The 27,597-nt window shown below is 35.4% G+C and overlaps 1 protein-coding gene across 1 annotated transcript; it reads left to right on the forward strand.

The window, feature by feature from the left end:
* The first annotated feature begins 9,648 nt into the window (after positions 1–9,648).
* fkbp5 (FKBP prolyl isomerase 5) lies at positions 9,649–27,255 on the forward strand. The gene is made up of 11 exons (XM_030134511.1): positions 9,649–9,941; positions 14,462–14,594; positions 15,272–15,416; positions 22,132–22,274; positions 23,010–23,124; positions 23,252–23,408; positions 23,827–23,917; positions 25,102–25,185; positions 25,280–25,465; positions 25,604–25,843; positions 26,837–27,255. The coding sequence occupies exons 2-11, from the start codon at positions 14,490–14,492 to the stop codon at positions 26,936–26,938; spliced, it is 1,368 nt and encodes a 455-aa protein (XP_029990371.1). The 5' UTR covers positions 9,649–9,941; positions 14,462–14,489; the 3' UTR covers positions 26,939–27,255.
* Positions 27,256–27,597: the final 342 nt, after the last annotated feature.

Below are 27,597 nucleotides of genomic sequence, written 5' to 3' on the forward strand. Positions count from 1 at the left end.
AAGTAGCCAGTGCATGCTATGAAAGAAAAAGTCATACAGACAGTCTTTATGTGAAAGAAAGAGTGTTTTCACAATGATCTGGAAAAAAATAAAATAATATAATGGAAAAGTTTGTTTCCTCCCACGATTTTAACTCGAACAGTGAAACTTTCATTTGTTTTAAACCAGGGGTGTCAGACTCATTTCAGTTCAGGGGCCAAATTCAGCCCAATTTGATCTCCAATGGGCCGGACTAGTGAAATAATAACAGTGAAAAAAGTAAAATTATAGTATGATCAAGTTTACATCTACAAAGTTTCCTTAAAAATCTGAATAACATGAACAACTTGAATTGTCTTAAGAAAAACAACTGCAATTTTAACATTTTAACAATATTCTGCCTCGGTTTATCAGTTTATCATTTACACATGTAAAATCACACAAAATATTTAGTAACTGGCAGAATATTGGTAAAATCGCATTAACTTTTCTGAAGACATTTCCGTTTGTTCATAATTGTTCAGGTTATTCACGTTTTTTGTAAAAGTATAGTTTGGTAATGTAAACATTTTCATGTAATTTTACTGTTTTTACATCAAAAAATGCAAAGACAGAATTTGGGGTTGTCATTATTTATAGGTTATTATAATAATATTTTACTGGTTCTGACCCACTTGAAATCTAATCAGACTGTATGTGTCTGTATGTGAAACCTGAATTAAAATGACATTGACACCATTGATTGTTAATATTTTCAGTGTCATTTTTGCATTTCACAGATTCATCCTACGGGCCGGGTTGGACCCTTTGGCGGGCCGGATTTTGGCCCCAGGCCGCATGTTTGACACCTGTGTTTTAAAGTAATTACAGATGAACTGAAATAGTTCAACCCTTTTTCATTTCTATTTTGATGATTACGGTTTACAGCTCATATGAAAATCAAAAATCCACTGCCTCAACATAATAGTATATTTCCTAAAACAGAAATGTTGAACTTGTGAAACATATATTCATTTATGTTCTTAGTATATTATTGGAGCTCCTTTTACACATATTACTGCATCCATATTGCATAGTGTGGAGATGGTCAACCTGTGGCTCTGCTGAGTCATAATAGAAGACCAGGTTCCTCTGATGCTGACCTTCAGCTCATCTTGTATAGCTGGATCTGATGTGTCTAATCTTCCTCTTAACAGCAGCCTATAGATTATCTATGGGGTTCATGTCAGGTGAGTTGGCTGGCCAATCAAACACAAGAAATGGACATCTCAGTGAGGAACTGAAGTCCTTTTCCTACTGTTTGAGCCCATGGGACTTCATTAAAAAATGTCTTACAGTTTGTCAGCATGGTCAGCAAATTATTTCCTAGTAGTTTTTACAGTATGGGCAGGTGGTAATTCTTACCACATAAATACATCAGCATCTCCATGAAGCTTGTCTGCAGACAGAAACATGAAGAGCTGTAAATTCTCCTGGTAAACAGCTGCATTGACCTTTAATGAAATACCAGGACCAACATCAGCTGATAACATGACACCCTGAATCATCACTGACTGTGGAAACTTTAAGGAACTTGGTTTCTGTGCCTCTCTGCTCTCTCTGCTCTCTCTGCTCTCTGCTTCTTTTTTAAAGCCAGGTCTTTTCATGTGCTTATGAATAAACTCTTATCAATCTTTTCTTTTAAATGCACTTTTTTATTTTAAGGTCTTGCTTTACTCTATTTTAATGTTAATTTTAATGTATGATTTTAATATAATTACAGTCTTTCTTTTATTCTGCGAATGCATTTTAAAATCACATTTTATCTCTGATGATTTTAATGTCTTTTTTTTCCCTTTTTTGATTTGAATGTAATTTCAGTGTCTTGCTTTTTTTTCTTCTGTGATTTTTTTATACCTTTGTAAAGCACTTTGAGTTACCCTGTGTATGAATAGTGCTATACAAATAAACATGCCTTGCCTTGCTCTTTCTCCAGAATCTAGGGTCTTGAAATGAAATGCAAATGTTTCACTTTGATCTGAAAAGAACTGAGCAGTGGTCCAGTTTTTTGTCCATTTTTTTTCCCCCCTTAGTTGGGGTAAGACTCTTCTGACATTGTCTCTGGTTCAGGAGTGTGACACTTGTAGTCCATTTCCTGGACATGTTTGTGCTTGGTGGGTGTTGATGTACTGACTCCAGCCTCAGTTCACTTTTTGTGAGTCTCCACCACGTTCTTCAATAGGTTTTGCTTGATAATCTTCTCAAGGTTGTGCTCATCCTTGTTGCTTGTGCACCTTTTCTTACCACACTTTTCCTTCCCACGAATACACTTTGATACACTCAGCTCTTTCAGCGGTGATCTTTTCTTAGTAGACTTCAGTGAGTATCTCCTAAACAATTGTCAAGTCAACACTCTTTCAAAAGTCTGTACTGGCTCAGAGTGAGAGATTCATGGCATTTATACTCAAGAAATTATGATATGCTCAAACTTGAAGTGAAAAATTCAAATATTTTGGAATATATTTTAATATATTTGTGTTCTAGGCTATAATTATCAAAATTAAAATGAAGAAAACTACTTGAAACATTTTGGTATGCACACACTGACTCTAGAATACATGTTTTTCCTTTCTGATATAACTGACAGAAAAGAGAACTTTCCCACAATATTTAAATGTTTCTTATGCTGCCCCTGTAGCCATAACCCCCCTGGATAAATTTAATAAAGAAAAACTGGTATTTTTCCGCATCAATAATCCCTGTCTCCTCATGGTAGATAAATTTCACAGGTGTTTAAGCTTATGGAGTCTCCACATACCTGAATGATATTGCAACAACTTGCACTGCTTTGATTTTCTGCCAAAAAAATGACTTACTTGCTACAGTTAGACCTGTAAACTACAATTAATTGAATCACATTGTCTGCTTGAGGAATTACATATTTGCAAAAGGCTTTAATTTACAGGTTCAGGGTGTGTTTGGTGATATTTTTAATTCAATGACATTGAGCAGATGTGAGCAAATAAGTGTACTGTGTAAAATGTCTAAAAAGCAGAAGTTGCTTCATTGTTGTTATATTATTTTGAAGTGTTTATATTTTTTATTCTAAGTCAAGATTTATGTTTGAGTTGAAAATAACATTGTCCTCAGTTATCTCAACATGACTTTTTCACCAAATCATGAAGAACTAACTACCATTTACCACTTCAATTATTTAACACAGTGTTTTTCAACCTTGGGGTGAAATTGGGGTCGCCTGAAATTTCTAGTTATTGAAAAAAAATTATTGAAAAAAATAATCCAATAAAAAGCATATGGTGAATTGAGAGAGACAATCAAAATACATAAAAGACATGACAGTTTATCTTTCAAATGTTCATTGTGGTCAGTTTCAGATGCTGCAGCTCTTTCATAATTCATAGTTTGAGTTATTGTTTGTTCAGTATTAATTGTCAGCTTTGTAAATCCAAGCTGGACTGACTGTACATATCCTGACCAAGGAAAATAAAATTCTCACTTTGTGCAGTAATCTACACCTGGCTTTTCTCCCTCCGTCCATAATAATGTACATTATATGGACTAAATGTCATCTAAAATTAATGTTTATTTGCAACATAGTATAGCAAACTATGACATGATCAACAACAAATTAATTTTAGTAAAAAAAAAAAAAAAAAAAGTCTCCGTTTTGAAAGTCTGGGGTCGCCAGAAATTGGTGATGTTAAAATGGGGTCACGAGCCAAAAAAGGTTGGGAACCACTGATTTAACATAATCCAATATTCTCCAGGTCTCACTGATTGAGGTAGTATCTGTTATATTGTATTGTTGTGTAAGCACAGGTAGGTGCACAGGAATACAGATAAAAACTCCCTTATAGAGACTTGATGTCTTTTAGTGTCATACTGCTTTAAACTGACATAAAATCCAAACTCAATTAGCACATTCTGGCCTAACCTAAATACCTGTCATTTAGAGAATTGCCCTACAGGGAATATTTGAAAATGAGCAGAGTGAAAGGGTTGTTGCTCAACAGGAGACAACACCACAAACGACCTCTCGTGTAAGTGGTCGGGCGGGAGGTCAATACTGTTTGTACATTTCCCGTAGAGGCGCAGTCAAGACCTACAGTCATGTTGAGCAAGGGAAGCGTGGTGAGAAACACAAGCACACTGTTTTCTCTGACCGTGAGCCCAACCTCTCAGGAAACTGGTCAGATTGCGACATACATACTGAGATGAGGAAAGGGAAGAAGGTTTGTTTAGTATATTTCTATCCACAATGTGTAGCCACAGATTGTGTGAAATTATGGGTCACCTTTTACATGCCTGCAAGGTGTTGCCACACTTGTCCTAACTCTAATGTTTTGAATCAAGATTTTCTGTAAACAGAACTTGTACATGTGATGTTGTAATTATTTGACAATGTCTGTGTACAGGACTGACTGAACTATTTATCAAGCGATTATTCGCACATATTGATGTTTACTTGACATGACAGTTGACCTTATACTAGACTTTTATGTAGTATTTAGTATGTAGAAATGTAATTAATAATTACCCTCATTCACACAAATTTGGCAGAAGGACTGTCCCATGGAGGAGAAAGGTTTCTAATTTGACTTGGGATTTCACCTATAAAACATGCAGTTATAAAATAATGTTTCTTCTTATACTAGAGAAGAAATGGATATGAATATAAAAAAAAGAAAAGCATCAACCGAACATCAGCCCAACACATCAAATATTAGCATGAATTCCACATAATGTAGAAGTCATTTTTATTTGTAAAGGGAAAAAAAAATGACAATCCTCCTCTGTCAGAGTGTTTCTGTTTGCTGTTAATTGTATGTGAAATGTGATATAAATGCAGTTCTACAGTACGATACTGTGGTATAGTTTAAAGTAGGCTGACACATTATTTTCACTTCATTATTGTAGATTTAACACTTTGCATTTATTGAAATGTTTTTGGTGCTTTTCATAGTGAGCTTTAATCAAGTAATAATAGTTGATTTGTAGTTGAGAAGATATGACATTTTGTTATTGATTTAACTATCAACAGATAAGTTCTAAAATTAGCTTCGATATTAAATGGCAAAGGAATACATGTTAACACATCACCAATGAAAATCCATCTTAGTAATATGTAATTATATGCCACTGATAGTGGTCATTCTGTCTGCAACACATGTGTCTAATAATAAGCGTTTCTACTAACTTTGAAAGCAGAACTATTACTGTACAGAACAGTGAGTATTTTTTACACCATTATATATAAAGTATAAACAGCCCCTTTCCATCAACCTCTTAGCGCTACTACTGTGATTATCCCAAAGATTTTAAAATAGAATTTAAAACAGCAGAAATTATTGTTTAGAGTGTGTTAACCTCAACATGAATACATTACTGTGTTTTAGTTTTAATATTAGCTGTGTAAAAAAATTCTATCTGCGAGTATTTGATTATTTCTGTTCATTTATCACAGTGTGAAGTTTTGTATTTAGGGTCCCATTCAGAAACAGTAAAGAACGCTTGGTTCAATGGACAAAAGTTCAGGGATAAGAGGGATCACACAGGAGATTACTCCCCTGTACGTAACACAGATGCCTAGAACACAAACAAAGAGTATTATGTTGGTCAGCTTTATTTTAGTCGCAGAGTTTGTGTGAGAGTGGCGGCTTCTCTCAGACTCTATCTTCAGCCCCCTTCTTTATATGACTAAATGAACACTTCAGCTCATTTGGTTTCTTTGCACATATCCCGTACTGTCATCAGATTCTCCTTTTAGCTGTTTAAATGAAACATCTTTTTTTTCATGCATCCACGCAGGGCTGTGTTTTTCAATCAGATTAGTACGGCACATTCTGTTCTGTTTCACTTCCTGATGACTGTGCAGCGTGTATCCCTGAATGAACTCACCCGCGTGCTTCTGGTTACACTAAGACACTCATTCAGACAGACGCAGTCTCATAACTGCCTGTCAGATATGAAAACTTCTTACAATATTTCATAAACACACCAATGATCAAAAATCAACCAATAAAAAAAACAAAAAGCTTCTTGAAAGATTCTTATCAAAACTGAATGAATATCAAAACTTTTCAGCATAACATGAAATACTGAACTGATATTTCTTAGTCATAGCAATAATACAAATCTAATTATGACACATATTTGTTTAATACAGTTTAAGGTTTATTATATGTTAATTACATTTATTTGTGCTTTGTCTGTTTCCTTGTAGGTGAGTATGTCACTAGAAGTGAAACTAGATGTTCTATAAACAGGGAAGAAAAACAACATCTTCAGCCATATTTGAATACAGCAATCTACTCATGCATTTCAGTTCATTTAAGTTCATCTCGGTTCATTTTTGACCTCTACTAAAGCATACAAGAAGGAGGGAGTGCCAACAAAACTACTGGGACACCGCAATTCAGATGAGACTTTGAGAAAACAAACAAACCTCAGCAAGAGCTACACTCTGTCCTGACGACTATGTTGAATTATACACTTATTTATTGTTAATATAGATTCTGGTGGGTGGTGGTGAACAGTGGAGGTTGGATGTGATCTCCAATCACAAAACCACCATTGTTGTTTTTGTACCATTTATTTACTGTGTAAGTATGTGTGAGACTGACTTTCCATCCTACACTGACGCCTCTGAACATTGGTTGACACATAACAAAGGGTTTTGCAGAAGCAGGTTCACTTATGTTTTGTCACCTTTATTATTAACAGGATCATCGTGTTCCCTCCAATAGCTGCTGGCTACCTGCCAGCAATGTGGCCAAACACTGTCCTCACCAACTCAGACTGAGAGATTCACCCACCAGAAACCTGCAATAAGGCTTTAACTCTGACCACCAAGACTCAGCTTAGCCTCTTACAGCAGTTAAACACTTTAAGGCTGTGAAAACCAGAAATTACTCAGAATTTATAACACTTTAAATGCAAAAATATGATCAACATAACTTACATTATAGACAAAGTGTTATAATGCAAACATTTGTCAGTAAACTAGTTCTGGCTTCTTCTTCTTCACACCACTCATATACAGTATATTTATTTCTCTGATATGGCTTCTTAACTCTTGAAAATGTCCTCAGAGGGTCAGTTGGTACATACTTATACTTTACACCACATTTGGTCTAACCAGCAGAACTTCATTTTCAGCTCTAGTGGATATCCTGAACTGTACAAATATCCTGAAGATGTCAGGATAAGGTTTAATACATTAACTTCAAGTGAGGCAGATGATATCTAAAGTGTTTTTTTTTTACATGTGTGATGATAACAAACATGTACTCTTTACCACAGTGTCAACACAATACATCTTCAATGTGGAGATGAACAAGCTGATACAGAATACCCACGAGACACTGTGATAAAGAGGACAATGAGATCATTTTTGCAACTGAGTAATAACTTTTGTGAGAAATAAGAAAAACAAGTGACTTCAAGTGTAGGATTACCACAGATCCTGCATTTACACCATTGACGGTAAAGGACGGTTTCTTTTTACATAATGCAGAAGATCTATCAAAACATCTAAGCATGAAATACATATTATCACTCTAATGAGAAGGCATAAGATGTTGTCAATAGCTGCACTTTTAATAGTACATGTAATGTGACTGGCTGTTCACAGTTTTATTGGTGAGATTAGATTCATAAAGGCTACAATGGTCAAAATCAGATCTAAGAAATTTGATAAGCCTGGTATGCACTGACAACCAAGGAAAACACCTGTTGAAGAATGTAATTGCATTGTTAAACCACCATGGAATCTGAAGTATTCTTGTCAATATTTCAGATAGTTTATCTTGGCTGGATGGTGAATTATGATTACAGATGAAGCAAAACCTCTGTTGCATCATTTGTTCTGATATGATTTTGGTTCAAGGACAGTGTCATGAACACCTTGTAAATTACCCATATTTTTAGGATTCTGTATTTAAGTACAAATATGATCCTGGTAGCTACCGAAAATTTTTTTACATTGCAAGGGAAAAGTAATTATAGGATTTTAATATTGCTTTTCCCTAGGCAGCTATTTTGAGCTGAGATATATTTTGCAGATAAGATTTAACTTGCAAAATATCAGCTCATAAACATTATGTAATATTGTTCTTCAGTTTATAGTAAAACTTGGGACAGCTTTTATCTCTCACTCGTTAAACCATACTTCACTGAAGGTAACTTTCTGATGCACTGCTTCTAAGTTTTCACCTGCTTTCATTTAATTATGTGCAATAAATAAGTGAGGAACACAGGGAATACAAGATAGATATACAATTTATTTTATTATATAGGCCTCCATACATTTATTCTGGAACATTTCAGAGTAAAGTCACAACATTTTACACTGTACATGTTGTGATAACTTTGTTCTCAGACACATTCCCCTATTTATACACATCAGTAATCACCTTTAACCAGGTGGAGTCCCAGTGACCCATTATCTATCAAGAACAAGCCACATAGTGACAATCATTTCAAGAGAGGAGGCAAAAAGATTTTATTCCACCTTTAAGGGCAACAGTGTCTTTTTCATGTAGCTAATTTGTTAAATTTGCTTCCTATGCATAAAGTGTTTTAATGCATTAATACACTGGCCTGTTTAGATCAAATAAAGAAATATGCATATAAATAAATAAATAAATAAATGAATAAATAAATAAATAAATAAATAAATATTATAATATATTCTAATAAAAAGTAGTGCTGATAAAAATCTGCAGGATTTTTGAAACCCCTATATACCTTCAGATAAGTTACACATTTGCATTTAATGCATCAGAAGTTCATAAATTCCTGTTTTTAGTCCTATTTATACACATCAGAAATCACCTTTGAACAGGTGGATTCCCAGTTACACTTCATATCTCTCCAAAATAAACCAAATGTCACATCACCATTTCGTGAGAAGAGGTACAAATATTTTATTCCGACTTAAAGGGCAACAGTGTAGTTTTTATTTCATGTAATTCATGAAATAGGCTTCGTGTGCATAAAGTGTTTAAATGCATTAATACACGGGCCTGTTTAGATCACAAATAAATGTAAAATTAAAAAAAAAAAAAAAAAAAAAAAAAAAAAAAAAGTAGTAATAGTAGAAATCAGCAGGATTTTTTTGAAACCCCCTACCTTCAGATAAGTTACACATTTGCACTTAACGCATCACAGGCTCCGGTAAACAATAGTCTCCCGTAAACAAACAAACAATCAAAAAAAAAAAAAAAAAAAAAAAAACAGTCGGGGGGAAAAGGCGGGGTTTTCACCGTCTCTTAGTGCTACAGTAATCCTCTACACTGCGCCTCTTATCGCGCAATAAGCTGTTCTTTTCTGCCGGTGCGTTCACTTCCCGTCCGTGTGGTGGTAGTGCTCGGCTATTACACTGCACTGTTGATGATATGTGTTGTCAGCTGAGCGGAAAGGACAGCCTGCTGCGGTACAGACTGTTCCCGGCCTGGCTCGGCACGGAACGGGTTACAGGTCAGGGTGTCTATTGGAACACAGTGTTCTCATCAGCAGCGGCAGCGGTACAGCTACAGTACAGCCGGAACATTGTGTTACTTTGTGGCTGCTTTCCAAGACCTGCCCTTAATTTTACACTAAACGCCCTCCCACAACTCTACTCTACTCCATTCTACCCCCCCCCCCTCTCTCTCTCTTTTTCTCGTGTATCTCTACCTCTCTTTCCTTCAGTGTCATTTCTAAGTGTGAGCTCCATGTGGCCACTACACCGGCACCATCACTACAGACTGGGAGACACAAAAAGGATCAAGAAAAAGGAGGAGGAAGGCAAAGCTAAAGAAAAAAACAAACAACAAAAAAAAAAAACAGCCTTATACACTAACTGCATGGGAAGAACATTTAGTACCCTGGATATGAGAGGGGCGGGCTTGAATTAAGAAGAAAACGCGTTGTAGAGAGCGGCCGCTTCAGGGACGCATTAAAACGGACTAAAACAAGCTGTGAGTCATTCCATTTATTCTCTCTCTTTTGTTACTGAAAGCTTTCATTGACATTATTTCATATTTTACTCCGCTTTCTAGTATTCTCTGTTGCTGATAAATGATGCATCCTATTAAGATCTGGCTTTTGTGTTACGGATAAAAAAAAGGCGCATCTGAACTAGTCAGTAAAAAGAGTTATTGATTATAATAATAATAAGAAAAAATAATAACAATAATAATCAGGATCGCATGTGATGAATTTGCCACTTGTGTAGTTTAGGTTACAGCCGCATCCCACTGTACTGAAGAAAATGAGGGCTGATAAGAGTCCCTGTGTGTGTTTTTAATGTGTGTGTGAGTGTGTGTGAATGTGGCACTTGGCTGTGGTTTCCATTGGAGGTGGATGAAGACAGCAGTTTATGTCCCTTAAGTCCCTTAAGGATAAGGTTTATCTTCATAAATTACACTCTGCATAACATGTAATATCAGCTTGAGTTCACTGTGTACTGATGGATGTTCATCTAAGACAAACAGGTACCCAGGACATAATGGCAGCCTCTGGATATCTGAAATTATATGTCTATTTTCAGGTCTGTAGAGTTTTAAGGTACATGGGAATAGAGGCAGAGTTGGTCTTATAGCTTGGACATAGGTTCAGACAAGTCCCACAAATGAATCCCTCTGCCTTGGGGGTGATAGTAATAAAGATACACGACTCTTCCAAATTCCTCATAATAAAAAGATTACCTGGGAACACTCAAATTCCGTTATTTGATGTGTATAATACAGAGTACAGAGCTTTGCCACTGTGTACCCAAAAAATGAGGTTCATAAAAGCAACTTTACAAGCTTTTCTGCTTCCATATAACACCCTGTGATGTATGTGTATCCTGGGTTTAAAAGGACTCTCTTATGTCAGACAACATATGGCTCCAGGATGCCAGTCATACAGACAGCGTGCTCACATGTTCACATATGAATCAGCAGCGGCAGCCCAGTACGGATGTGAGACAGAATGTACAGATACACTATGTGCTTCTGTGGTCTCTGTTTCATTGTGTTCTGTTCCTGCATTCCTCCGCAGGGTATCAGAGTTTAGGTACATCTAGCCTACATGCCATCTTATCTGTGTCATGACTATTTTCACCTGTATTCTCTCTGGTAGGATTTGAGAAAAGACATGTTTTTACATAAAAGGGAAAAAAAAGTTGACAAATAGGGAAGGATAACTTTTCCTCAGGTGAATCTGGTTTTAATGACCAGTGATACATTTCTGACTTTCATTTCCCTTTTTAAATGTAAATACTGTTTCTAATACAAATGTAAATGTATGGTAAATCACAATAATTCAAATCTGCTTTTAGACCCTACAAATAATGATGCAGAGTTGTACGTGAGAGGGTCTGAGATTGGTGAACACCATTAGGCTTTGCCAGTGAGAAACTGAATAGAAGGAACATTGTGTTCAGACAGACACAAACACACACACACTCACCACACACACACACACACACACACACACACACTCACACACACAGAAAATAGACACACACTCGAGTTACATCTTAAATGAAATCCGTGAAATTTAAACGAGTGACAAGGTGTATCTACAGCAGAGACGGACATTTTGTCCTGTGTTTGTGTTGAAGAGTTCGGTGAATAACACTTGCTCTTTCAAAGTGACACATTTAACCATCAGGAATAAATTGTTCAGGTATCAGAAGGCACATCTTGTTCATGGTTTTACCGTGTGAGTTGAGGAACATGGATTATGTCATGGCCTGAGCTTTTAGTCTTTGCAAGAAAATCAGCTCAAATCTCTTTTTCATCCATTATCGATACATCAAGCTGATTACCACTATGGTGCATTTCAGACTGAGCTCCGTCATCTAACATCCATCCATATGGATGTTGTCGTGACAACAGAACATCCTAATATCTGCACTAGATCTGTAAAAGCTTTTGGGGTTCTTGAAAGTCATTGAAGGAAACATCTATGATAAAGGCGCAGGACATGATAGCTGCTGTTTATCCCTCTCAAGAAGAGCTGGCTTCAGCCAGAGTCTGCCATCTGATCAGCTCTCTGCACAACCTGTCCTCTCACATTACTCCCTTTACCCTCTGCTGTAAATGTAAAAGTATTATTATTCCAAAATGAATATACAACCTGTTTTTAATATACTCCAAAATGTCCCAGATATACCAGGCAGCTGGAGAGACCTGCAACATTAGTGACAATATCCCTTGTCTTTTATATATATATATATATATATATATATATATATATATATATATATATATATATATATATATATATATATATATATATATATATATCTTATATAAACTTAAGTAACACAACTAATCACACAGATCTTCCTGACACATCATAAGAAATTAAAAACTTATGCGGAGGTTAAACCAAAAAATGTATTAAAAAAAACTGCATCATGTGTCATTTGCTACGTTTAAGCATTTAAGTGAAAGTATTGTCTCCAGAAAAGTCATAACAGTCATCAGTCGTCTTAGTGTCCCATTGTAGGTTAGAGGCTGTAATCATTACTTAACAAGTCTGGCCCAAAGTGCCGACCTCAGTAATATCTCAACACCAACACAACAGCTGTGAGCTGATGCCATGCCAGTAAGTGTTGGTGAGTGTCTCAGCTGTTGCATGTGATACTAATCACAGGATAGTTTGTGCCAACATGCTTAACATAGCTAACTAGCTTTTTCATTGTCTTCAACAACGTCAACATTATTGTACCAGGGATGAGTGAAAATGCCTCTGGCTATGTGTATTGCAGCCGTAACAATGCCTGTCGACAGTGATTGCTCCTGTGATGAGAGAGGCAACAGTTAGCAGCTGTAACACCAACAGGGCATTACAGTTTTATTGCCTTGGCAAATCAGCTGACAGGTGAAACCTGTTGTCTATCTATCTATCTATCTATCTATCTATCTATCTATCTATCTATCTATCTATCTATCTATCTATCTATCTATCTATCTATCTATCTATCTATCTATCTATCTATCTATCTATCTATCTATCTATCTATCTATCTATCTATCTATCTATCTATCTATCTATCTATCTATCTATCTATCTATCTATCTATCTATCTATCTATCTATCTATCTATCCCTATTCTTTTATTAAATGCAATAAAACTTCTCGTACTAAAGAATATGTTTGTATTAGTCACCATAAGCTTTACATCTGTCACTGAGGATGAGAAAATATTGTTCTTCAATTGCCATGATGTGTTAAAAAAAAAAGTCATATTCTGATTATTACATACAATTTTTTTTTTTTTTTTTAAATAACCTGCTGATTGTCTTGAAATGTGTATTATTTTACTCAAACATAGAAATTTCAATTAGTATGAATAAAAATAGAAAAACTTAACAGCATTCATTCATTAGTTTTCTGTAAATGCTTTGACATCTATAGGGACTCCAGTTCATTTAACCTATTTAAACTTCACATCAATAAAATATATGCACTGACTTTCATTTTGCATGTTTCAGACCACAGTGCTCAGTGTCACTAGAACTGAAATGTCACCAAACACACAAAGCGAATCTTTAAGTTGCAACCTTTTGCAATTATATAATTGCACAAGCTGACACTACGACCACACTTTGAATAACTATGCAGCTCTAGTTCTAGTAAGGCCACGTAAGCTCAAACACCTGTGACCTACAATTGTGTCTGAAAAACAGAACAAAAGTGAATATCTGCTGAAAGCATAATACATTTGAATACATGCTTAAGTTTAAGATTTTCAGCTTTCATTCTCATCACTAATAGTCAAACAGAAAACATAGTTCATGATGCTGCATTAATGTGGTTCTTTTTTGTTTGTGGAAGGATTTGTGCTGATGTTACAGTCCTAATCACAGAACAACAGTGAAGATATCTACATGGTTTTCATCTGTATGCAGTTTTAATTTACATCCCCATAAATTTCCTGGATGTCAAATTTTAGACCTTGGTTGTACAAAGGTACAAAGGGGCCATAAAGAACAGCCCTGAACATGCTGTTCTGTACATCAGTGAGCGGAACATGTAACAAATAAAATAACTTAAGTAAGCAACCTGCGGCTGTCTTAAGCAATGATTTATAATTATGTAACTGCATCATCTGTGGAGGATTGAAGCAGGTGTTCTGATATTACAACTACAGTGTGAAGTAATGTTCCTTATAAAACTGTGTTCGATGTTAATGTGGCTTTTACAGAAGAACTGTAAATCTGCCTTCAGTACAGTGCACAGATTTAGAATGTGTTCTGAAATAGCTACAGGTTACATAATCTGGAGGAAAAAGTCATTATGCAGTTCTGATATTGATATTTTTGTCAGAGATTGTGGCTTTTCTGTCCAGCTTCTCAAATTATATTTATGCCATGTGCAGTTTTCAGTTTTCTTTGTTGTAAGTTTTTCCCAAAGTGAAAACACAAGGACATTTTTTCTGTGGCGTCGACATGCAGATGTACATGTTTATATTTGTATCTGCATTTTTTTTTTTTTACAGTGTTACTGTGTGATACCTACTCGCAGAAATGACCACTGATCAAGACCTGCCCTTGGATGGCCAGTCGGCCCCAACTGTGTTTGTTTCAAAGGGAATCGACATAACACCTAATAAAGACCAAGGAGTGATCAAGGTCAGTAAATAAAGTTTTTTCTGCAGGCACAAGCATGACATGACATATAGAATGATTATGATTTTGACTGTTCTTCTAGCTCCTTTCATTTTTACTTTGACTGTTTAACCCATAAAGACCTGGTGCTACTTTTATATCAGTTCCAAAATAAGTTTTTTTGTCTATTTAACCTGTCCTATGTGATTTATCACCATTTATTGCAATATTATCTTCTTTATTTTGCATTTTTTGTGTGTAAATCAGATATTTTCCTATATTTGATTCACTGATCAAGTCGATGTTCATAAAGCTCAGATTAAAGTTGAGGGTTATTTTATTAGAAACAGATTAAACTGATGAAAAGTGACTTTTCGGTAAAACATATCATGAACTGAACATAAAGTAAGCGTGTCCAACCACTGTCATTGATCAAACTCCATGGGTTCTACTGGTGAATCAGTGTTGTAGAAGATGATGGTGTGGAGCCTTTTGAATGTCCAAATGGGTCGTATCTGAAAAGATGACAAACTGTATTTTACACCAATTATTGACATGTATTGATAGGATGAGTGGATCAACAGGTATTAAACAGCTTAGGTCCGTAGATGCTTTTGGTCGCCAGTGGTTGTTTGGGTCTTTATGGGTTAATATAAGATTTTGTAGGTGGCTTTAAGATCGTCCTTGTACTGTATCTGCAGGTTGTGAAGCGTCAGGGTCTGGATGGTGAAAGGCCGATGATTGGGGACAGAGTGACTGTTCACTATACTGGAAAACTACTCACTGGAAAGAAGTTTGACTGCAGTCGAGATCGTAGGGAGCCATTCAGCTTCAATGTGGGTAAAGGTAAGTGTCTTTTCACACAGCGGGTTGTGTGTTTCACCATAAAAAATGTCTAAATAGTCTTTGCCTCCTACTTAACTTTGTTGTCTTTGTGTCTGACATCTTTAATCTCAGTCACTTTGGTGCATTTTCTCACAAATCGAATTCTCAAAACTACTTGTTCAATCGTCACCTCATCTTCAGTCATTTATTTGCATCACAAAGGTAGTTTCTTATTCTTTTGAACAAATGCTTTTGCACTTTCATTCAAATGACTATGTACAACAGTCTGCTGTTTTTCGTTGATCAAAATGTCTTATACAGGTATATATTTTAATGAACAGATCCCCCAAATGTCCACATGTTACACTTGCCAAAATACAGCATTGGAAATAATCATTGGACCACTCTGATGTGGGGTCGGTCCTTTCCTTTTTGGATCTTGTTGGGGTCTCACTGTATTTTTTTCTGGAAGTTGTAGTTGTGTCAGTCTTCTGCTCACATCTTCTTTTCTCGTCTTTTGGTTGAGTTATAAATGACTCTGTATTGTTTGAGCCTTTTAAATGTACCCGATGCACATAGTTACAGTATCTCATAATATTTTGGGTTATTGGTTTCACACTGCACATAGTGTAAAATTAGGTTATTTCACTATTTAAGTATTATTTTATTGTTTATTGAATGTATTTTGTTTTGATCAGACTTTGTCAAGCCTATTATTAATTGTAAATATGCAATACTTTGATTAATTTTATACAGGGGGTGTTATATTGAATTTCAACAGAGAAATTGCATGTCTTCATAATTATTTCTGACGCTGTGTATTAAGTATATTTTGTACACTTTTCTAATTTGCATGACTAACAGTCAATGCCAGAAGTATTATGTTTTCAAGTTGTCTCTGCACAATTCTTGTTAGTGCGATATCTCAGAAACAGCTTGACAAAACTTCCTCAAAAATCCATTTGGACTTAAAGATAAACTGATTAGATTTTGGTATTAAATGTCATTGTCTCTGTTTTTCATGAAATAGACTGAATTCTGAAAATGTTATCTCTCCGTCCTGCCATAGTTTCATGACTGTAGGTTTACATTTTAATATTTGAGGCGACCACAGAGAAACAGATAGATGTGAAAGCAGACAATGTGACAGTGTGAAACTCTACACATACATTCTTCTGACTCAGTGAAGATCAAACATTCAATTAGTAGAACAGAATGGTACAGTGTGGAATTAGGGGTGTGTATTGGCAAGAATCTGGCGATACGATACAAATCACAGATATGATATATCATGATATATTATGATACTGTGAAAAAAGCAATTTTTTTGTTTGTTTCTTTTTTGTTAAATGATTATTTCCTTGAAGAATTGAATTACACCAGAAATATGCACAAATACTAAACACATTTTTATTTGATCAGAACAGGATCTAATGCTATATGACAAAATTTAAAATTCAAACATAAATGATGTTTTACAGACATTACATTTTAAGATCCTGTTCAAATGTCCATATTCTTTTAGTTCATAAACAAACATCATAACATTATTTTTGTGCCATCCCAACAAACGAACTAACATTATTTAATAAAAGAGTGTTAAATAATAGTAAATAAAATATAAACAAAAAAGAAAAACAAAACAACAAAAATTAACCTCCACAATATCTGCATTTGAATAAATACCTAAAAAATGTTGATACAGTACTTTTAAATATCGATACAGTATTGTGAAATGAAATATTGCGATATATTGCAGAACCAACATTTTCTTACACCCCTATGTGGAATGGGAGAGACATTAAAAGGATCATCATTTTATTTAATTTATGAATTGTCACATATCTTAGAGGCTGATTTACATTATTTTCTCCTTGCTTTTGTGTTATTTGTAGATGTCAGTGTAGTGATGACCTTCATTTTGCCAAAACTAATACTTGCAATAAAAGCTATATTTGAGCAAACTGTGGGCCAGACTTTCTAATACTTTGGAAAGGCGTGGACACAATTACTTTTGCGGCAGACCCAAGTGCACATGTATTTGTAGGATTTTCCATTTCAAAACGCAAATTGTGGTTTGTCTAATGGTGCAATTATTTAACTGCAAAAAAACACATTTTAACACATTTAACACAGTCATCCTGGCATGACTGTGATAGTTTGTGGCAGACAAAAGATAATTGTCTCTGTTCATGTTAATTGATTTCGAATTACAGATGACGGCCTTATCAGAGCAGACCAGACCTTAAAACAGCTCACATTTTCACCGTCATAGTCCCTGCTACTTAGATATTTACTGGGAAGAGACGCACACAAGTTTACCAATTCACCAGGCAGCTCAATAAGACATCAAACACAGGATTTACGTTCACATATGAAACCTCATGCCAAAAAATATAAATGAGTCACAATTAATCTCCAGTTCAATGGTACTCAAACTTACAAGTGTTTTTACAGACAGCGTGTAATGTTTCCTCTGTATTTCCGATATTATAAATTGCCCACTGACCAAATGAAATGAATGTATCTGCTGCTCAGGTTTGACCACAGAGTGTTGTGGTTTATGGAAGTCAGAACTCAGTGCTCTAGCAGCCACAGATATCAGTTCTCTGTGCGTCTTCTTTGCGTCATACACCGTACCATCCACTGTACTATTACCACTTCCTTTGTGGCATGCACGTCTTTCCTCCCGTAACTTGTTTACCTTGTAATAGTGATTTAAACCTGCATTTTTAACAGGGTGGACAGTGCTAGGGCGGAATAATATATCGAAAAAATATCATTTTCGCGATAGCAGTGTGCAATATTCATATCGCAAAGACAGTTTTGTGCAATAATTTCTTTTCTTTTCTTTTCTTTTCTTTTCTTTTCTTTTCTTTTCTTTTCTTTTCTTTTCTTTTCTTTTCTTTTCTTTTCTTTTCTTTTCTTTTCTTTTCATTAACTTTCTGTTTTACACACCAAGGAGTACCAGAGTGGTTTTCTCTACCACTCTAACATACTAGTTTTTCTAGCCAAAAAACTGAAGTAATGCTACTACTGCTGGTTGAACGCAAATTTACATGTTAACAATGTTGAAAAGATGTGAATATTTTCAGAGCACAACTTTGAACAAGGCCTGAACACTTATATTTAAAGATTTTATTTTTATATGCAGTAGTTACCAAACCAGGCAAGCAATGGAATGGTGTTTTGTTAAAGCTCTTACATCCAATCCAATCCAATCCAATCCAATCCAATCCAATCCAATCCAATCCAACTTTATTTGTAAAGCATTTTAAAACAACTGCAGTGGACCAAAGTGTTGCACAGAAGAATAATTAAAACCAAAACAGAAGTATAAAATACAGAATCGATTTAAAAACATAGAAACTGTACAAAAAAGAAAAAAAGTGTTATACATAAGAATAAATAACACCCAAATAAAAAGAATAAAATACAAGAATAGATTAAAAAGCCATACAATTAAAACAACAATATAAATAAATAAATAAATAGAGTAGATAAATAAGAACAATAAACCTCTACCAAATTAAAAAAAAAAAGGTAGAATAAAGATAATACTTTCAAACATCTCACATGGTTTCAAAAGTCAAGGTGATACATGATGGTACTTCGGCACTTTTGTTATTATGAAATACATCCCCGTCATTTACACATTGTTATATGTGAATAAAATGACAAAATATTGGCCTATGTTTGTGTCTGAAGGTCTATGGTAGCAGCATCACCAGGTTCTTGGACAGAATTGTGTAATTGATTGTAACTGTACAGTATTTTGTCTTAAATGATAAATGATTGAGTCAGCATACAAACAATTGGCTCATTTTAACTTTGTTAAGGAACATATTTTTTAGTAGATGAAATTGGTGTTTCTTTAGGTAAATTAGAAATATCGCAATATTATCGTTATTGCAATCCTGTACATGCATATCACAACTTTTGCCAATATCGTGCAGCTCTAGCCAGTTCCATTTGAAAGCATTTTAGTTCTGTTTTATACTAGGTAGCTTTCAGTCCCCGACTCCTCTTGTTTTTCTACAGAAAACTCCTTCTTCTGCTGCCTCTCCTTGATCTGTGTTGGAGAAACAGATGCATAAAATACTCCTTTTGCTGCATTACAGTAACAAGTTATGCTTGCCTTGTCGATTCCCCGCACCTTCATGAGGGGTGTTTATGTGCAGTCAGATGGACTCTGCATTAATTTGCACATCTTGGCTGAGCAGCGCAGATTATTATTGACATGAACCGGCTGTGTCAGTGTTTGTAATTTTTATTCATAATTCATAATCCTTAGTAAATTACCCGCACAAAAATAGCCATTTGCTTTTTGTGGATTGGTCCTCACTAATTTGCACTGCTTCTGTAAATCTGGCTCTACATGTTATAAGGTTTTAACAATTTTGCCCTAAAATATTCACTCTGATAAAAATTATGAAATTCTTATCTGTTCCTCCTCCCTCTTTAAAAGCTATGAAAATGTTGATTTTTTTTGTCCACATCTCGTGTTTGTGCAGCTTCATGATCCCGCATCTAATGTCATGACCTTAAATCCATGTTTTAAACAGATTTATTTTGAAAGAAAGAGATAGATGTGGAAAGTGACAGTCTGACAGTGTGACACTAAACACGTGCATTCTTCTGAATCAATGAAGCTCAAACATTCAATTAATGGAACAAAAACTAACACAGTGGAGCAGAGGGAAAAATTAAAATGATAGCTATTATGCTTTGAAGCGTGACGTAAGTTTGGAGACTGATTTATTAACCAGCAGCTTTTCTGCACATCTCCACAGGAAAGGTTTATCGGGTTGTAGTTGGTCCACATTATGCTAAAAAACAGAAGTTCTAAGGGATAGCTTGACAGTGTTTAGATAGTACTAACTTTACAAAACACATTTTTAGCCATAACTGAAGAATTAGAGGTTGAGCAACAGCGAATTTATTAGGGCTGATGTATTTATGGAAGACCATGGATGATATCAAATGTTTGACATCTGATATCACATGGTCATCTCTGAGTTAATTATCTTTCATTACCTCCGCCAAGGAGATTATGTTTTTGCCGGCGTTGGTTTGTCTGTCTGTCTGTCTGTCTGTTTGTCTGTCTGTGTGAAAGATAACTCAAAAAGTTATGGACGGATTTGGATGAAAATTTCAGGAAATGTTGATACTGGTACAAAGAACAAATAATTAAATTTTGGTGGTGATTGGGGGGGCCCACTGATCTGCCTTGGCAGAGGTCTGCGCTCTCCGAGTGCTTCTAGTTTTGTAACAAAACTGATGAACTGAACATCTAAGCCAAACTAATTAATAAATAAACTAGAAGCACTGAGAGAGCGTAGACCTCTGCCAAGGCAGATCAGTGGGGCCCATGCCCCCCACCCCCACCCCCACTCTCCCACCCCACCCCCGATCACCACCAAAATTTAATCATTTGTTCCTTGTGCCAGTATCCACATTTCCTGAAAATTTCATCCAAATCTGTCCATAACTTTTTGAGTTATCTTGCACACAAACAGACAGACAAACAAACCAACGCTGACAAAAACATAACCTCCTTGGTGGAGGTAATAAATATCAACCACTAAAGCAACATAGTAATTATTCAGTAAGTATGGAAATTAACATAAAAACGTAGGTGGGAATGATATTTCTCATTTGAGCCTCAATGTTAGTATCTTCAGTTTAGAAGTGTAATGTTTGTAAAATGTCCTATTGGTGCCAATTATTTACCAAAACAGATGAAGCAATCTATTTCTATTGCCTGACATTATAGCACGGCTTAATTTACTACAGTATGTAAGACAAATAAGGGAAAATCAGAGTCCTCTTCCATGTTTTGCTGTCATTTATGGCCCCACTAAAGCACAGCTCTGATCTTTTTGCTATTACAGCATTACACCTCATCAACGCTCATATTTCTTTAACTTGTTTTTCTCTGTAATTTCTAAGTGAGACTAATTTGAGCTAGTGGAAACCCTGAATTCATTCTCTAAAGAGGACAAAGCTTCACACATGCACAGTAGCAGAACATGATAATATGATGACATAATACAGCACTGTGCAAAAGTCTTACTTTATTAAGCAACAAGAAAATACAGGAAATATGTTCACAAATATGACTACTAACACCCCAAACAAATGTATGTATCATGACTTATGTTCTCATAATAAAGAGTTACCCAAAAAAATAACAAATGTAGAACATGTGTTGAATAAAACCTTGTGTAAATTAGCTGAATATTAGTTCAGTAAAAGTCATATTGTTTACACAAAACAGTCAGTAAAAAAGTGCAACAGGAGAACACACTACATACTTGGTTCATGGAAATTTTTTTATTTCTGTTTTGTCTTCTATTAATGAATGAGTATGGTCATTTTAACTTGGTAAAACAACAAACCTAATGTAAGACTTTTGCCCAGTACTGTATAAGGTCAAAGGTCACACACAAAAGCTATTTTCTCTGCTTTGTACAACAACATACTCAGTCTGCATGTACAAACAGGATCTTTCTCATTTTATTCTTGTGGATAAAAAATAATGTTTTTATATATGAGGCAATTTTTCCAGTATGGAAATGTTGCAAGATTGATATTAAAATATCCACTGAATTTCGCAGTTTTAGTCATCCTGTGTCTTTTACCAAATTTTCTGTCACTATTTGCTTGTTGCTTGTAACTGAGAGAACTGCATGCATCTGACTGAACTTATGTTTGTCGTTTTGTTTCTTTCCAGGACAAGTGCTCAAGGCCTGGGATATCGGCGTGTTGTCTATGCAGAGAGGAGAGGTGTGCTCACTGCTGTGTAAGCCGGAGTATGCTTATGGATTTGCTGGAAATCCAAACAAGATTCCTCCCAACTCTTTAGTACTGTTTGAGGTAGGTCCACCATGCCAGAGTTGTTTATGTGGAGCTTTAATTCGGTATCACGTATGGAAACTGTGATCGTTTAGGAGTGTGTTTTATAGTCTGCAGATGGAACTCTCTGGTCATAAAACTAACTGGTTTGTCTATTTTAATCCTCCTCTGTAAAACAGTCTGTGCATACCAGTCTGTTTAAAGCTCAGTAGGGACATAATTTGCACATTTGCTTTAATCTGTAATCAGTGATAATTATAATTAAGTCCAAGAATGAATCAAAGTAAAGGAGCTAACTACGCTGCTCTACCACTTGCCACCCATGTTAGTCAAAAAAATGAATATTTTCCTCCACATAACTGTTTTATCAGTTTTTCCACTGTGTTCCTGCCAGCATTATCTAAGCGAGGTATTACTGTGCATTTCCTGTTGTTCAGTGTGTTGTGATTAAATAATTTCCAACTTTAAAATGACTTCTTACACTTTATTAATGCATTTGATTAAGACAAATCTGTGTAATCTATCATATATTTCTATTTATGACATGTATACATATTTGTGAATACTTACCTTACTTTTACTGTATCTTAAATAGTCTTTCACCATTTGTGTGACTGACAACTCCTGCTTTTGGTTATGTATTTGCTTCTCTCCTCCCACACTGTACACCATGTTCTACAGAGCTGTCATTGTGTTATTCTGCCTTATATCACTGTTTGTGAAGTGCAACAATTAACAAAAACTGTTGAAAAACAGATGGAGCTCCTCAAGTTCGAAGGAGAGGTACTGACAGACGACGGCGGCATCATAAGGAGAATAAAGGTCAAAGGGGATGGTTACATAAATCCCAACGACGGAGCAACTGTTGACGGTAAGTCTCTTTTTTTTCCGTCCTGAATGTACTGTAGGTATCTTTGCCAGTTTGTTGAACAACAAATCCATTAATCGCCAACATCAGAAGTGTATTTGTCCTCTGATTGGTGCCATGTGTCTCTCAGTGCATCTGGAGGGGAGCTGCGGCGGTCAGCTGTTTGACTGCAGAGATGTCAGCTTTACAGTGGGAGAGGCCGAAGATAAAGGCGTCCCTCTGGGAGTCGACCGAGCCATGGACAAAATGCAGAAAGGAGAGTGCTGCATACTTTACTTAAAACCCAAGTATGTCACAAAAATGATCCTACTATATTTATGTCATGTATGATATTTTCAATAGTTTTTGCTGTATTTTTGTTCTGGCTTCATTTTGCTATAATAACCACAGATCTATCAGAGACCTTTGCGTTTGTACAGGGGATTTTTACTTCATTTGGTGGATATTTCTCATGTAATGCTGTAACTCTGTCCAGGTCTTTATTTGTGTACATTTGTTTGGTGAGCTTCTGTGATGCCAGGTTTTAAAGATGCCACAGATGGGATTTCTCACTCTGTTGTTGAACTGCCATGTGTTGCCTGTTGACAACACGTTTTTCCCCATACTGGCGAGCTGACATGTAGGACTGGAGTGTGCTCAAATAGAGGTTATATTTAGTTTTCGATGGTGTTATTAACACTTACATGTTTTTTTCTGTGTTTACAGGTATGGCTTTGGTAATGAAGGTAAACCAGAGTTCAAAATTGGACCAGACAAAGACATAGTGTATGAAGTTACCCTTAAAGACTTTCAAAGGGTGAGCTCTGTTGTCTATATTTGAGCATATTAGTTTTAATGTATGGATTATATAAGGGATAATGCACAGGGAGATAACCTTTGTTGCAAAATGAGATCTGTCAGGGTGTGTTTTGCAACAGTGGTCAGTTTGCTGTACATTACTCCACTAATGTCACAACAATTTATTAAAGAAATTAATCATTTTCCAAAAATAGTGACTAAAAATGTTTGGGATATATATATATATATATATATATATATATATACATATGTGTGTGTGTGTATGTATATATATATATATATATATATGTGTGTGTGTGTGTATATATATATATATATATATATATATATATATGTGTGTGTGTGTGTGTGTGTGTGTGTGTGTAATCCTCCATTTAACCCTTTCATGCATAGTGGTCACTACAGTGGACAGCTATTCAACAGCTGTTCTCTTATATATTCATGAATTTTGTTGTTTAGTTCCATATCAGCCAACTCAGCGGACACTTATGCATCATCTCATACACTGCAATTCATACCATTACTGTAACTTTGCTGTTCTAGATGAACCTGATCTAGAGTAACATATTTAAGTGTAAATCAATTGCTTGTTATTGTTATAAGTCTGTAATTAACAGTTTTTAAAACAAAGTTGTGTTTTTTTTGTTTTTGGCATATTATCTCCATGAAGTGGGTAATGGCTGGTATTAGAGTGTTAAAATGTGAGAAAATTTCAGATTAGTAGCATTAGAAATGTCTGGTAAAGGTTCATAGTGTCTTCCACATATAATTATTGTAGGTAATTCATTTATCAGACAAACTAGTAAAGCAAGTAAACAAACAACTACCCCTGTCTGAGAAATGAATTACCTAAAATAAGCATTAAAAATGTTTTTATTTCATAGTTTTCACACGATATATCAGTAAATACATGTTTCTTTGCTCCAAAAATTAAACGTATGGTGTCCAGCTGAGTGGACATTTTTGCAGCTCCATGAAAAATATGTTCATAAGAAGATTTTCTTTAGGCATGTTTTTTTCATGCCTAAAGAGGAATAAAAACACGCAGGAAAAAAATCTTGATTGAGGGTCTCATAATTCATGCATGAAAGGGTTAAATGAACTGAATTCATACACATTAATACTTACAACATATAAATCAGTTTTTACTTATATTTTCTAATGTGATAATGTCCCCATCAGGCTAAAGAATCCTGGGAAATGGACTTGAATGAAAAGTTGGATTTAGCTCCTGGGATTAAGCATAAAGGGAATCAGTATTTTAAGGTACAGTCCCCAACACTGATTATTAATCTTAATAGATGTTTGATGAATGTTATATTTTAATAAATGCTGTATCTTTGACCTCTGTCTTTATCAGGCGGAGCGATACCAACAGGCAGCCATTCAGTACCAGCGCATCATCTCCTGGCTGGAGATGGAGTGTGGTAGTGGGGTAGAGCAGCAGAAGAGAATACAAGAGTTTCTTGTGACAGCCCACCTTAATTTAGCGATGTGTTTCCTAAGGTTAAAGGAATTCTCACAAGTTGTGGAGAACTGCAACAAGGTGAGCTGCATTACCTGACCTTAAAATCCACATTTAAACTCCATCACCATCAATCCACGAGGTTATTATAGCGAACAGAAACCTGATATGGTTTTAGTTGTGGAAATATTCTAAACTGGTGTTTTGTGTATGTCTTAGGTGATTGAGATTGATGAAAGCAACGAGAAGGCATTATACCGCCGCGGGGAAGCCCGTCTGCTTCGCAACGAGTTCAGCCTGGCCTTGGCAGACTTTCAGCAAGTGCTGCAAGTCAGTCCTTTAAATCGAGCAGCTCGTGCTCAGATTTCTATCTGCCAGAGCAAGATTAAAGAACATGATGAACAAGACAAGAAAATCTATGCCAACATGTTCCAGAAATTTGCAGAACGTGATGCCAAGGTCTGTCAACTTCTTTATGACTAAAAACTCCCTGTGTGTTTTGGAAAAAGTTTCATCAACATGCTAAATGTTCCATTTAGGTTACGAGAAAAAACAACAACAATGGTTTATTTGTGCTAACAACTGGCTTACAATCACATGGATACATTGTTGCTATAAGATAATCAGTTGGTGCTCATATTTCAGGATTCATTTGAGAAATTCTGTTTTCCAAAGTTTTAGACCACACAAAGCAGTACTGCACGTCCTATTGCTTGTTACTATGTACAAATACAGACTTTTATATTACAATTAGTTAAGACTTCCACTGATATCCACTTCATATCACTTATTACATTTAATTAATGTTTTAAATATGAAAAAGTTTGGTTGATCAATTTTTTACGCATAAGAAAGATATAATAACACATTCTATTGTAACACTATGCATTGTTAAATGGCATTTTGTATCTCAGCTCTTGAAATTGCATTTCAGATTTCAAGTATATGTTGCTCCTGCCAAACCCCAGGGTTCTAAAAAAACAAACCTCACAACAAAATTAGTTAATACACCATTTTTACTTCCATTGGGACAAATACGGAAACAGTTGAAGGAGAGATATCCACACAGTGCCTGTCATAAGTCTTGTAAAATAGGTCTGTGTTTAGTTGTGTTAATGTTGCTGCTTTATGTGTTGGGTGCACAGTCTAAGTCTGTACTGTGGACCTGACTGCTCCTTGTTTAATAGTATACTGCCATCTAGTGTTCAATTAGTTGTCATGTCGATTTGCTTATTTGGAGAATAACAACTCTCATATTAAAGTAATTATGTATGATTACTCAATTTGATTCAGTTTACAGCATTATCTTAGTCATCATTCTAGAGTTTCACAGATTATTTTGCATGTTATTATTCCCATATTTTTTATTGTTATAATGACTTTACTATTAATAATATTTGTTAGTGCTGTGGCCTCCTTTGCTTCATCTGTGACTCTGTGTCTTCTCAACAGGTCGGGAAGATGAAGAGGAGGCGAGACGATGGCTTGAGAAGTGGCGTGAATGGTGAAGTGTGCAGCAAACGACGACGGAGGAGTCAAGACTGTCTGTCCTAACAGACATTTGACAGGGTGAAAAAAATAAGACCTCCTTTTGCTTTCCAAATCCAGGGAGCAGAGGCAGGAACGAAGTCCTATAAACGCCTCTAATCCAAACCTCTTTATCCCAAAATCCAGCGTTACCATTCCTGCATATTCAGCAATGTAAGTGAGGACAACTACAAGCCAAATGGTGTTTCCCTGTCTCATGGACTGTGTGACCACGTGAACATATTACCTTCCAGTGGAATAAGTACTGAGGACTTTCTCCAGACATGAAGAAAGTACACACATTTAGCCCATCCTCTTCTTATTTTGGAAAAAAAAAAAAAAAATATTTTTTCAAAAACAGATGAATTGAATTTTCATTTTCATTTGGCTGCTGTGTAGAGTTGATACGTGCCTCCACAGTTTGTATCCAGTTCCAAATCTGCACTTGCTGGTTTTCAGACCTCTGACTTGTATTTGGTAACAAGCCTTTCTGAGGCAGCTGCATGCATGGATCATGGTGTTTGGGATTCAAACTTGAAACTTTTATATATATATATATATATATATATATATATATATATATATATATGTATGTATGTATTTTATGTGCAATATGTAATTTGAAAATAGATGTAATAAGTCACATTGATATTTTCATACAAACAAGATCAATTTTACTTTTCTGG

This window comes from Sphaeramia orbicularis, chromosome 5, assembly GCF_902148855.1.
Source record: "Sphaeramia orbicularis chromosome 5, fSphaOr1.1, whole genome shotgun sequence".
NCBI classification, from domain to species: Eukaryota; Metazoa; Chordata; class Actinopteri; order Kurtiformes; family Apogonidae; genus Sphaeramia; species Sphaeramia orbicularis.

Coding starts and splice junctions, on each gene's coding strand:
- fkbp5 (XM_030134511.1), top strand. CDS start 14,490: ATGACCACTGATCAAGACCTGCCCTTGGATGGCCAGTCGGCCCCAACT. Junction 15,417..22,131: donor CAGCTTCAATGTGGGTAAAG/GTAAGTGTCTTT, acceptor GTTTCTTTCCAG/GACAAGTGCTCAAGGCCTGG. Junction 25,844..26,836: donor TTGCAGAACGTGATGCCAAG/GTCTGTCAACTT, acceptor TCTTCTCAACAG/GTCGGGAAGATGAAGAGGAG.